This window comes from Pecten maximus, chromosome 11 (genome assembly GCF_902652985.1).
Source record: "Pecten maximus chromosome 11, xPecMax1.1, whole genome shotgun sequence".
NCBI classification, from domain to species: Eukaryota; Metazoa; Mollusca; class Bivalvia; order Pectinida; family Pectinidae; genus Pecten; species Pecten maximus.
This window is the reverse complement of record NC_047025.1, coordinates 26,357,466-26,370,245: the sequence shown is the minus strand read 5'-3', so window position 1 is coordinate 26,370,245 and position 12,780 is coordinate 26,357,466. Positions and strand designations below refer to the sequence as shown.

The 12,780-nt window shown below is 36.4% G+C and overlaps 1 protein-coding gene across 1 annotated transcript in view; it reads right to left on the bottom strand.

Annotated features, from left to right (window-relative positions):
- The window catches only part of LOC117337229 (WD repeat-containing protein 7-like), a 49,452-nt gene extending 39,101 nt beyond the window's left edge, over positions 1-10,351 (bottom strand). Inside the window, 7 exon segments of the mRNA XM_033898103.1 lie at positions 547-663; positions 973-1,043; positions 1,461-1,623; positions 2,040-2,118; positions 3,090-3,196; positions 5,838-6,008; positions 10,247-10,351. Of these exon segments, the coding sequence (XP_033753994.1) occupies positions 547-663; positions 973-1,043; positions 1,461-1,623; positions 2,040-2,118; positions 3,090-3,196; positions 5,838-5,999 (699 nt within the window). The 5' untranslated portion in view covers positions 6,000-6,008; positions 10,247-10,351.
- Between the last annotated feature and the right edge of the window lie 2,429 nt (positions 10,352-12,780).

The following is a 12,780-nucleotide window of genomic DNA, read 5'->3' as shown; positions in this document are numbered from 1 at the left end:
AATCTGTATTGCAAGCATGATTAAGGCTACTAAAATATGTTTTCTATATATGCCAGTGTACAAAGTATGATTTTAAATTACAATATTGTGTTATCAGAAATGAACTAAATGAGCAAAGTCAAGGTTCTCTCTACAGTATACTTACCTATAGAACAATGACCAGCAGGAAAATCAAAGTAAGACAGTAGGATTTTTTCTATGCTGATTTTTAAATAAATATATATTTAACCGTGTGATATTCAAATATCTACAGTACTTTCCAAACACTTCAAATGGAATAAATATGTTTAGCTCTCTATAAAAAAAGAATATACAGTAATGCCTACTTCTAAATGGTACATGAAGTTCTTCTTACCTTATAATGGTTAAATAAATTGAAAATTTGTTTTCAACATAAAGTCATACACTTTATTTAAGGAATAAAAATAAAATTGAATCTAGACAGTATTATAATTTTGTTATATTAAACTAAATGTGAAAAAATTTTTTTATTTGTGATTAAAAACTGTGTTAACTGTGTGTCGGCATTGAGTGAGAGTGTATTACCTGCCAGTACTTAGAGCAGACTATCAGAACTGTCCTCTGGTTGAATGGACAACAAGCTAGAGTCTGGGCATTCAGACATTTGATCTGTTTAGATTCATCCTCATATACAGGCTGGGTCTAAAAAAGAAAATTTCCAGATTACAACGATACAAGGGTACTTAAACTTAAAGACACAAATATCATGTACATATATCATACTACAAACATTTTATGTACAAGCATTCTGTCAAAAAGCAAAATCCAATTAAAAGTAGAGTGAAACAAATCAGCGTATTTTGTTGTACATCTTCCGACCCATAATTATTTGACTACATTAATAGGACTAGATACTGCATTGAGTTTAGTATCACTTGTGGACAATTACTTCAAATTTCATTGGTGGGTAAGGAATTTGAAAAAATATGTAATATTTTAAAGCTGACTTACCCTACTCTCAGTTCCCATCAGACTCCAAACCTTGACTGCTCCAGAGTTAGATATCGCAACAATGACATCATCTATGGGCACAATATACAGATAACTGTTTGTTATATTTTAAATTGATGAAATGAAGTTTGATAAATGTAGAGCTTCCAGCATATTACAGTAATTGAGCTTCATGTAAAAGCTTACTGAAATGTTGTGCAGATATTAATACAACAGATCAGACTGAAAAATTATTTCATGTGTGTATGAAGGATAAAATTTATACTCTACATGAATATGGTAAAACCAAAGGTTCTGTTGAGAGTTTTACCATGTTTTGAAACACTCAAAAGTGGAATATCCAAAACAATCACACCCATATATGAAAATTCTTCTTCTCATGCCTGACAACTTAATTTTGGCTTTTCATCAGCACAAGACATTCAGCCATTTTCCAGTAAATCTTTTTCAGATTACACCTCAGGTACTAGAGGTTAAAATGGTATTACCTTGTCTCTTCACTGGTCTAAGGACACAACAGGCACTGATCCAGTCAGGAGCAACTTTGGAAGACAGTGAGTAGATCTTCTCAAACGTTAAAGGGTCGATAATCAAAATCTCTGGGTAGTAGCCATTACACACAAGTCGAACATCCTTTCTAAATTGATAAGCCTGCACAAGACACAATTTAAAGGTCTTTGATTTCAGTATGATATTCTCTTCAAAAACCAGTAAAGCAACAAGAACGTGATTTATTACATTTTTACCAGTGAAATATCAAAGATTATTCATTCTATAGAAGTGATATTTTCACTATTGAACTCGTAACCAGTGAGCTGAGCTAAAAATGCGATCATGCATAGAAAATAGCACAAAAGAAATGCTCTGATATTTTTTACTTAGTCAGAAATTATTTTGACTTAGTTTAAGAACAAAATGCTCAGTTTTTCCAGTACATGTATAAATATCCAAGTTTGATGATCTTAAATGAAATGGTAAAGGAGAAGTGATCTACCCACTTTATTTGATCTGGATTACAGCCACTGTGAAAGTTTAAACATAGTCTGATTAAAAATAGCCATATTTACCTGCATGTTGGAATGAATAAAAGACATCTTTGTACATTCTACACATCGACCATCAGTGATGTCCCACAGACACATCTCCCTGTTAACAGAAATAATACAGCTCAGTAGAAGTGTAATGACCATCAGTGATGTCCCACAGACACATCTCCCTGTTAACAAAAATAATACAGATCGAAGTGTAATGACCATACACAGTAAGACCATTTGGCAGCTTTCATATGTTTAGCTATATGCTTCTAAAATTTGTGTGTGAAAAATCATTCAGAGACAAAAAAACTAAACCTATCTCTTATGTGATCACAGTCTACAAAGGGATGTAAGCGACTGATGAAGTAAAAATCATGTCCATTCAGAAAACCAAGGAATTACTTTGATTTTTTTTTTGTATGATTAAAAGTGAGTTTGATTATTTAACTTTGGTAAGGAAACATTTTGGTGGTACATTGGGGACATGTAAGAACATCGCTAAGAACATGTGAGGTCAGACAATAGCTGGTAACTTTTGATACAGCAGGGCTCTTGTACAACTGCATTTACATGAAATTTGTATCTTTTTCATTTAACCATACAATTCCTTTCAGTTTACCAAATACAATAATGTATTGACACATGTGTACGATTGTAATATAAATACCAGTTAATAATTGTAGGCTTATCACTATGTAGCAGCAAGTGCACATGAATAACTATAATTTTAATCATCGCCTCTGCTAGGGGTCGAACCCGGGACATCTGGCTTACTATATATCTAGTCCTATGCTCTACTGATCAAGCTAAAGAGAAAATCTCTCTAGCCAAGCAGTATATTGCAGCTAGTGTTTTCAAGGGTTACAACAAAAATATATGTATAAATTCTGGAACACTGTCAATTTGAGACAATTTTCTATAGTATATATGTTAAAAGCGTTGCCCGCCATAGAGGCGACCAAGTGAATACCTTATCTCAGGTATAACGACAATATAAACCAAGTGAATGTCTATTCATCATCTCAAGTATAACGACAATATAAAGCAGGATTATACATCTATGTATTACAGCAAGGTAATTACCCATTCTCTGAAGCACTGACAATATAAGGTAGATTTGGACGAGAGCTACCGAGGGCTAAACAGCTGATGGCTGACGTGTGTCCAAACAGCATACTACGGGGGTAGATCTGAAAAAGCAATAATACTATAATGGTAAAATGAACCAGTTTAATTAAAGCATCTGGTATATCTCTTTACCTATATATCTCTATCTGCTAGCAGTAATTTCTAAAGATTATCAATAACCATATTTGACCTAATAAGCGCATAGCTGCGATAACGTAGCTCTGGACGACGGACGGACAATTTCTGACAGACGGTCGTCGTCCTGCCGGAGAGCAGTGTAGGCAGGGTATGAATATTCGTTCTAATAAGCGCAATGTGCACTTAAACAAGAGATCCCAGAGGGATCTTGGCGCCCACCATTGAATGATCTTTATAGGTTCCATGTCAGATTGATCTTTTCTCTACTTTTCCCTTCCTCTAAGTCTTACTAATCTGTGTAAATTCAGAAACAGCCCTCTAGTACTTTTCAAACAAGGGGAACCTATATATAAAATTTAAGATTTAGCGATAACGGCTGTCTGTTGTTTTCGGATTGGTCCCAAAATGCAACACCAGGGACCAAGGGGAACCTACATATGAAATTTGAGAAAGATCCCTTCAGTACCTTCTGTAAAATAGCGATAACAAACTTCAATTGTCAAAATCCAAGATGGCTGCCTGTCGGCCATGTTGTTTTCCTATTGGTCCCAAGATGCAATATGCAGAACTACAGACCAAGGGGAACTTATAAAAATGTTTGAGAAAGATCCCTTCAGTACTTTCTGAGAAATAGCGATAACAAACTTCAATTGTCAAAATCTAAGATGGCTGCCTGTCGGCCATGTTGTTTTCTGATAGGTCTCAAAATGTAATATACATAACTAGGCACCAAGGGGAACCTATATATGAAATTTGAGAAAGATCCCTTCAGTACTTTCTCAGAAATAGCGATAACAAACTTCAATTGTCAAAATCCAAGATGGCTGCCTGTTTTCTGATAGGTCTCAAAATGCAATATGCATAACTAGGCACCAAGGGGAATCTACATATGAAATTTGAGAAAGATCCCTTCAGTACTTTCTCAGAAATAGCGATAACAAACTTCAATTGTCAAAATCCAAGATGGCTGCCTGTCGGCCATGTTGTTTTCCGATTGGTCTCAAAATGCAATATGCATAACTAGGGACCAAGGGGAACCTACATATGAAATTTGAGAAAGATCCCTTTAGTGCTTTCTCAGAAATAGCGATAACAAACTTCAATTATCAAAATCCAAGATGGCTGCCTGTCGGCCATGTTGTTTTCCGATTGGTCTCAAAATGCAATATGCATAAATAGGCACCAAGGGGAGCCTACATATGAAATTTGAGAAAGATCCCTTTCAGTACCTTCTCAGAAATAGCGATAACAAACTTCAATTGTCAAAATCCAAGATGGCTGCCTGTCGGCCATGTTGTTTTCCGATAGGTCTCAAAATGCAATATGCATAACTAGGCACCAAGGGAATCCTACATATGAAATTTGAGAAAGATCCCTTCAGTACCTTCTCAGAAATAGCGATAACAAACTTCAATTGTCAAAATCCAAGATGGCTGCCTGTCGGCCATGTTGTTTTCCGATTGGTCTCAAAATGCAATATGCATAACTAGGCACCAAGGGGAACCTACATATGAAATTTGAGAAAGATCCCTTCAGTACTTTCTCAGAAATAGCGATAACAAACTTCAATTATCAAAATCCAAGATGGCTGCCTGTCGGCCATGTTGTTTTCAAATTGGTCTCAAAATGCAATATGCATAACTAGGCACCAAGGGGAGCCTACATATGAAATTTGAGAAAGATCCCTTCAGCACTTTCTCAGAAATAGCGATAACAAACTTCAATTATCAAAATCCAAGATGGCTCCCTGTCGGCCATGTTGTTTTCCGATTGGTCTCAAAATGCAATATGCATAACTAGGCACCAAGGGGAGCCTACATATGAAATTTGAGAAAGATCCCTTCAGTACTTTCTCAGAAATAGCGATAACAAACTTCAATTGTCAAAATCCAAGATGGCTGCCTGTCGGCCATGTTGTTTTCCGATTGGTCTCAAAATGCAATATGCATAACTAGGCACCAAGGGGAACCCACATATGAAATTTGAGAAAGATCCCTTCAGTACTTTCTGAGGATTAGCGATAACAAGAATTGTTTACGGACGGACGGAGGGACAGACGGACGGACGGAGGGACGGACGGACGGACGGACGACGGACCACGGACGCAGGGCGATTTGAATAGCCCACCATCTGATGATGGTGGGCTAAAAACCCAAAAGGGCTGCGCGTAATAAAACAATGAACAGGGAAAAATTTCCACATGAAATTTGGGTGATTTTTTTTCTTCTTATTTACATATTTGTATACAGCAAAAACATTTCAGAGTCTTAAGCTACAAGAACTGAAGATTATATTTTCAAATCATTGAGGTAAGAAGCTTTTTATATGTTTCAATGTAGCACATCCATCTTTTTTTCTGAAAAAAAGAAGTGATTCACTTATTGGGGCAGATATGCTTATTAGGTCAAATACAATATTTCTTTGATGATTACCATCATCTTAATAAGGCAAGTTTATAACCATAGTGATCTTATAGATCTGGTGCAGGATCAAATAACCTCATGTGCATTAAGTGTCCAGCCAATAATATGAGTGATTGTATATCTTAGCAATTTTCAATCTCACCTCCCATGTTTTTGTGACATCCCAGATAGCAATCTGTCCATCATTGCAGCCAGTGACAATGTTTCTCTGGTCAGGTGTCATGAGTATTGTAGAAATGCAGTGGGTCGGGGCATTCCTTCCCCATAGCACCATCGGCACCACCAAGTTACTTCCACCAGTCATTTTTACCACCTGAAAGTAACACACAACAAACTTGATAAAAAATTATTGCCCCCAGAATTTCTATTTTCTAATTCTTTTCTTTTAAATATTAGATATTTTAAAGAAATTATCTTAGTACATGTATGTATGTTTAATATCATTAATATCAAATTTACCTGACAACCACTAACCACAAACTTAAAATTATAAAAGGTCCGATATTTATGGATTGTTGTGCAATTTTTTTTTTTTTACATTTGCAAGGCATACAAAATATACAACAATTACTCTCTCATGTAATGCTTCAAAAGTTCCCCTATAAAGAGTTTTTTAATAATACACTAACAGTCACAGAAATGTATCGGACGCAATTAATGAAACAACCATGAAGTACCCATTCAAGCCTGAACTAGACTTCCAATGATACAAAGACAGTTATTCAGTGAAATCGGTTATAAGAATGCAGCTCTTTTCCGATAACATGTACGTACAATTGTAGTCATATATATATGGCAACATCAAAATACTATCTAAAATCCTTCGTCACGAAAGTAGCGGGCGTATAGAGTTACCATGGTCCTACTTTTACAATGCTAAACAAGAGGCCCATGGGGCCTGTATCGCTCACCTGGTTGGATTAGACCAAATGTCGAAATAATGTTCATATTCAATTTGTTTTATTTGTAAAACTCTAACAATGCTATATATGGTTATAGTGTGGGAATCCGAACTGCTTTAAAGATTAATGAAGTCCAGATTCTCTAAGGTCTGAAAGAACTCAAGAATTGTTTATAGAACATGCATTCATCACTTTATGACTATATATAGCTAGTAGCGATTTAAAGGAATTACCTCTATTTCCCCTATTGGGCCCAGCCCCTTTGGCCCTTCGGGGGTCAGAGTCACCATTTATGCAAAATCTGTTCCCCTGTTTCTGACCAAATTGGGTTCAAATCCATTCATAACTTTATGACTAGTAGCGATTCAAATTAATTACCTCTATTTCCCCCACTGGGCCCCGCCCTTTTGGCCCCTTTAGGATCAGTCACCATTTATGCACAATCTGTTCCCCTTCCCCCAAGGATGTTTCGGACCATATTGCGTTCAAATCCATTCATAACTTAATAACTAGTAGTAATTTAAAGGAATTGCCTCTATTTCACCTATTGGGCCCCGTCCCTTTGGCCCCTCGGGGGTCAGAGTCACCGTTTATGCAAAATCTGTTCCCCTTCCCCCAAGGATGTTTCGGACCAAATTGGGTTCAAATCCATTCATAACTTTATGACTAGTAGCGATTTAGAGGAATTACCTCTATTTCCCCTATTGGGCCCCGCCCCTTTGGCCCCTCGGGGGTCAGAGTCACCATTTATGCAAAATCTATTCCCCTTCCCCCAAGGATGTTTCTGGCCAAATTTGGTCAAAATCCAATAAGAACTTTTTGACTAGTAGCGATTTGAAGCAAATGTTGACGGACGGACGGACGGACGACGGACGACGGACGGACGGACGACGGACGCCGCGCCATGGCATAAGCTCACCGGACCTTCGGTCCAGGTGAGCTAAAAAACCTACCTCACTTCACAAAATGTCTAAAGTAGATGAATTGTTTTACTGATTATATGTAAAATTTAAACAAGAGGCCCATGGGCCTTAACGGTCACCTGAGATTTGAAATATTTCAGTTTATTTAATTGACCCTTTTTGCCCCCCCCCCCCCCCCCCCCCCTATCAGCCCCTAGGGGTCAGTCAGGGCCAACATATGCATATTATTAAACTTTCATTCCATGCTGAAAATGTTAACCAGAATGAATTCCAATAGAAATCAAAACAAATCAGTCAAAAATGTGACTTCCCTATATAAACTATAGTAAAATTTACCCCCTCCCCAGGGGTAAACTTGTGACCCCAGGGTCATGAAATTTAAAATTTCAATAAAGCATCATAAGACCCTTCAAACTATAAAGAGTATTTGATTCCACCTTATTTCAGTCTTGAGAAGAAGATTTTTGAAATTTCAGTCAATTTGGCCCTTTTTAGCCCTGCCCATCAGCCCCGGGGGGTCAGTCAGGGCCAACATGTGCATGCCATCAAACTGTCATCCCATGCTGACGATGTGTACAAAATTAGAATGAATTCCAAAACAAATAAAACAAATAAAAGTCAAAAATGTGATTTCCCAATATAAACTATAGTAAAGTTTACCCCCGCCCCAGGGGCAAACTTGAGACCCCAGGGTCATGAAATTCACAATTTTGGTAAAGCACCTTCAGACCCTGCCATCTATGAAGTGTATTTGATTCTATCATAGCTGAGAGTAGGGAAGAAGATTTGTGAAATTTCAGTCAATTTGGCCCTTTTTAGCCCCGCCCATCAGCCCCTGGGGGTCAGTCAGGGCCAACATGTGCATGCCATCAAACTGTCATCCCATGCTGACAATGTTTACAAAATTAGAATGAATTCCAATAGAAATAAAATAAATTAAAGTCAAAAAAGTGATATCCCTATATAAACTATAGTAAAGTTTAGCCCCTCCCCAGGGGCAAACGTGAAACCCCTGGGTCATGAAATTTACAATTTTGGTAAAACACCTTAAGACCCTTCCATCTATAAAGAGTGTTTGATTCCAGCATATCTGAGAGTAGAGAAGAAGATTTTTGAAGTTTTAGTCAATTTGGCCCTTTTTAGCCCCGCCCATCAGCCCCTGGAGGTCAGTCAGGGCCAACATGTGCATGCCATCAAACTGTCATCCCATGCTGACAATGTTTACAAAATTAGAATGAATTCCAATAGAAATAAAATCAATTAAAGTCAAAAATGTGATTTCCCTATATAAACTATAGTAAAGTTTAGCCCCTCCCCAGGGACAAACGTGAAACCTCTGGGTCATGAAATTTACAATTTTGGTAAAGCACCTTAAGACCCTTCCATCTATGAAGAATGTTTGATTCCAGCATATCTGAGAGTAGAGAAGAAGATTTTTGAAGTTTTAGTCAATTTGACCCTTTTTGGCCCCGCCCCTCAGGCCCCTGGGGGGTGGGGACCATATAATTTACAATTTTGGTTGACCTTTAGCCATAGAAGCTTCCTGCCAAATTTCATAGAATTTGGTTGGTGGGTTTTGGAGAAGAAGTTGAAAATGTAAATTGTTTACGGACGCACGACGGACGACGCATGACGGACAACGGACGACGCACGACGACGGACAAAAGGGGATTAGAATAGGTCACTTGAGACTTTGTCTCAGGTGACCTAAAAACAGAAACCGAAGCTTGCCTGAACCCGAAGATAAAACTAACCACAAAATCCTATTGAAATCTGGATATGTTTCGGCTACTGTTTTCCTTTTTTTACACAGTTGAGAGAGGTACATCAAAGTAATAGTACATTATGTTGGGATAAATAACTGGAAGATAATGTATATATGAAGTTACTTTGCTGTACAATTTGTATGTGCCTTACTTTTCCAGCAACGATAACATTGCAGAGTTGAGGCCACAAAAGAACTTGTATTTCTTTTGAACTGCATAATTCATTTTATTGCGTTTACTTTAATTCCTATTTATTTTACATAGATCTGTTTTATGGACCAGTATGAATTGTATGGTAAAACAAATAAGATAGAAAAATGATAGTTTAACAGTATCATTATTTTCAAAAAAGACCTTCACTACATGTGTTCTGTACAGCGAGTAGATGCTGTGCTCGCTTTAGGCAATGCCAGCTGTTTTTATATGATAAATACTGTTTATAATTATAATACATTGTACATGTACTTCAGTGCTATGAAGCATATATATAACCTGTTGGTATGAATGATTCGAAAGTGGTTAGTTATTGAATTAATTGCAGTGTTGTGATGCCATGTGTTTATAAAAATGTTCAGCAGACCATGAAAATGACAGCCGTTCCAGAGTACATTTGTAGCGAATATGCTGTTGGAGCCTTGCCTCAGGCAAGGCTACATGTACATTACTAGTCTCGGACCGAACAGGAAGTGCACTTGTCATGACAATCTAAAAGACTCGTTATACGATATGTATGTATATAAAATAACTAATGCAATTATATACAAAATTCAAAAACTCAAGTCTTTTTTTTCCTCATTACAATCTCGAGGCAAATGTACTGGTCTGTCCATTTGACATTTTGTGGACTTAACTACTAAGTGTCAAAATCATGGGATCAACGATGCGACATTATACGGCACGTACCAAATCAACAAATATTGCAAATGGATCAGAACGTGGAAGTCTGGTAAAAACACTCACCTTAACAAATACCAGACAGAATAGAATGTATTTCTTTCAGTTTCGCATCGTAAATCAATACTGTATTGCTAAGCAGGTGATTGTCATAATCAGGAGTATTGCCTAACAACACTTCCGGGTAAAAACTAATCCGAAGAGGACAAGAAGTCCACTGAATAAATAATGAAAGTTGTGTATATTAGACAATATTAATAGCCACTTAAACGTGGTATGAATAGATATAAAGTGTAATATTCTTTAAGCTCCATTTGAATGCAGAAATTATTGTTGTTACGTTAGTGAAAATGCCACGAAATATGCGCATTGATATAAAGGGAGGTAATTTTCTACTTTCATTTTAAAACGTTAGGTAACATAACACTAATATACGTGTATAACAAATATTGTTAATAACGCCGACTCTTGCGTCAACGATGTGGTCAGGATCTCTGTCCGATCAATGCAAATATTCAATTACTAGCTTATCACTTTAGCACAAACAGGAAACACGTGGATTTTTGTCTCATTTTTTAACAAAACAACAAAAAACAGACTTGAGACTGGCGATCGAGTGCCCCGAAAAGAGTCGAATATCTGAAGCCTTAAAAAAATCGGGATAACCCCGATTTTTATAAGGTTTCAGGATGTATCTCGATAACTCCAATTTTATAAGGTTTCGGAAACATGAATACTTAATAAATAGTGTTGTGGATTATTTCATATCTAGACTATATGTACTCGTACCCAAATTTTGGCGAACTCGTACCCAAGTGTGGCGAATCCGTACCCTTCTATTTCAATTAAAATAATAAAGAATATTAAAGATTTTTGGGTAGTAAAAATTGTTTTTATTGTTATCTATTTATCTATTCCAGCATGTATCTCGTTACTTTGGGTACACACATTCTATGTAGAAACATGCACTACACCTACACTTTGTATCAGAGACATATATGTCTCTGTTTGTATGTACATGAATTAAGCCAGTCAGCTTGTATTTTTTCAATACTATTTCAATCAGACAAAATGAACAACGACCAATTCTTGTTTACTTTTTTGTCCTTTTTTATGGATACCGGCAAAAAATAAATGATGTGTGTGTAACAGAGACATATATAGATGTATCTGGTGTGTAATGAACACACGAACGTGTCGTAGAGGCCAGTGCAGTGTAAACTAATATAGCGTACTAGGAAGCCATTTTCCGTAAAATGAACACAGGTAACACGTATGTACGGCCAGAGACATATATTCTATATATGTCTCTGGTACGGCGGAACAGAGGTGACATGAAATTTTTTTTTTTTATGAACGGCCATTTTTTTTTTTTTTTTTTTATGTAGGCCAGAGACCTATATACTATAGTATATAGGTCTCTGTGTAGGCTGACTTTTTTTTTTTTCTTCATGTGCTCACGTAAAACAATACAATAAAATACAATACAATTCTTTATTAACGAATTCCGGCCCACATGGAGCAATATAGGAAATACAATCACAAAGAGGTAGAGTGGCCAAAAGACAGATGAATGGACATACATTTATACTAATATAAATTACAAACACATAAACAAAATTGCTTGTAACATGCTCATGTTGTAACCTATGACTTGGAAGTCAGCTAGATTGGCTATTACAAAATCATTACACAATGGATACAGAAATATTTTGTATTATTTTAAATTTGACATAATGAAATTAGACAACAACTTTAAAATATCTTCATTATTCATCAACCAGATGTATTTTTGTTCTTGATCTAAACTTGAAAAATTGAGAGCTTTCATACAACATAAATTAAATAGCTCCTTCCTATCAGCATTGTATTTAGTACATGATACTAGAAAGTGAGTTTCATCCTCGATACAGCGAGTTTCACAGTGTGTACATAAACGTTCATTCCGGGGGAAATTTTTATAGCGACCCTGTTTATGTACGGTAAAAAAACATTTATGTAGCGTAAAAAAAATTGTACAGGGGAGTCCGCGTGTTGAAAATAACGACTTAACAACTTTCAAAACTAATTTATTATATTAATTATTTCTTAGACCCTTTTTTGTCCAATACAAATATAATCTGTCAAAATGTATTGCAGTATTTCAAAGATAGAGCCTAGCTGCAACCAAATTGTGAATCATGACACGAGATCCGTATCAAATGATAAAAAGGTCGATTAATATTTACTGAAATAAATATGATGATAATTCGTGCCATTTCAGGAAGATAAATGTGTACACGTTTGTACATGCAGGGACATACCATACTCCTACATTTGTGCAGAGACATATATAATCTGTATATATGTCTCTGATTTGTGTAACCACGGACAGATCTCTAACATAAAAAGGCCGCTGTTTTTATTTTGTATCCGACCTTATTGGGCTGATACCAGTGTGATTAGAACCATCTTCTTGGGATCTAGATAAACCCTACCCTACCGCATTGTTCCAACGGTAAATGATCAGTACCTCTCAAAACGGCCCTTTTCAGGGCCGACCTCTTTTCACGAAAAAAGTCGAAAATGCACAACTCGAATCTATAGAACTAATATTTCAA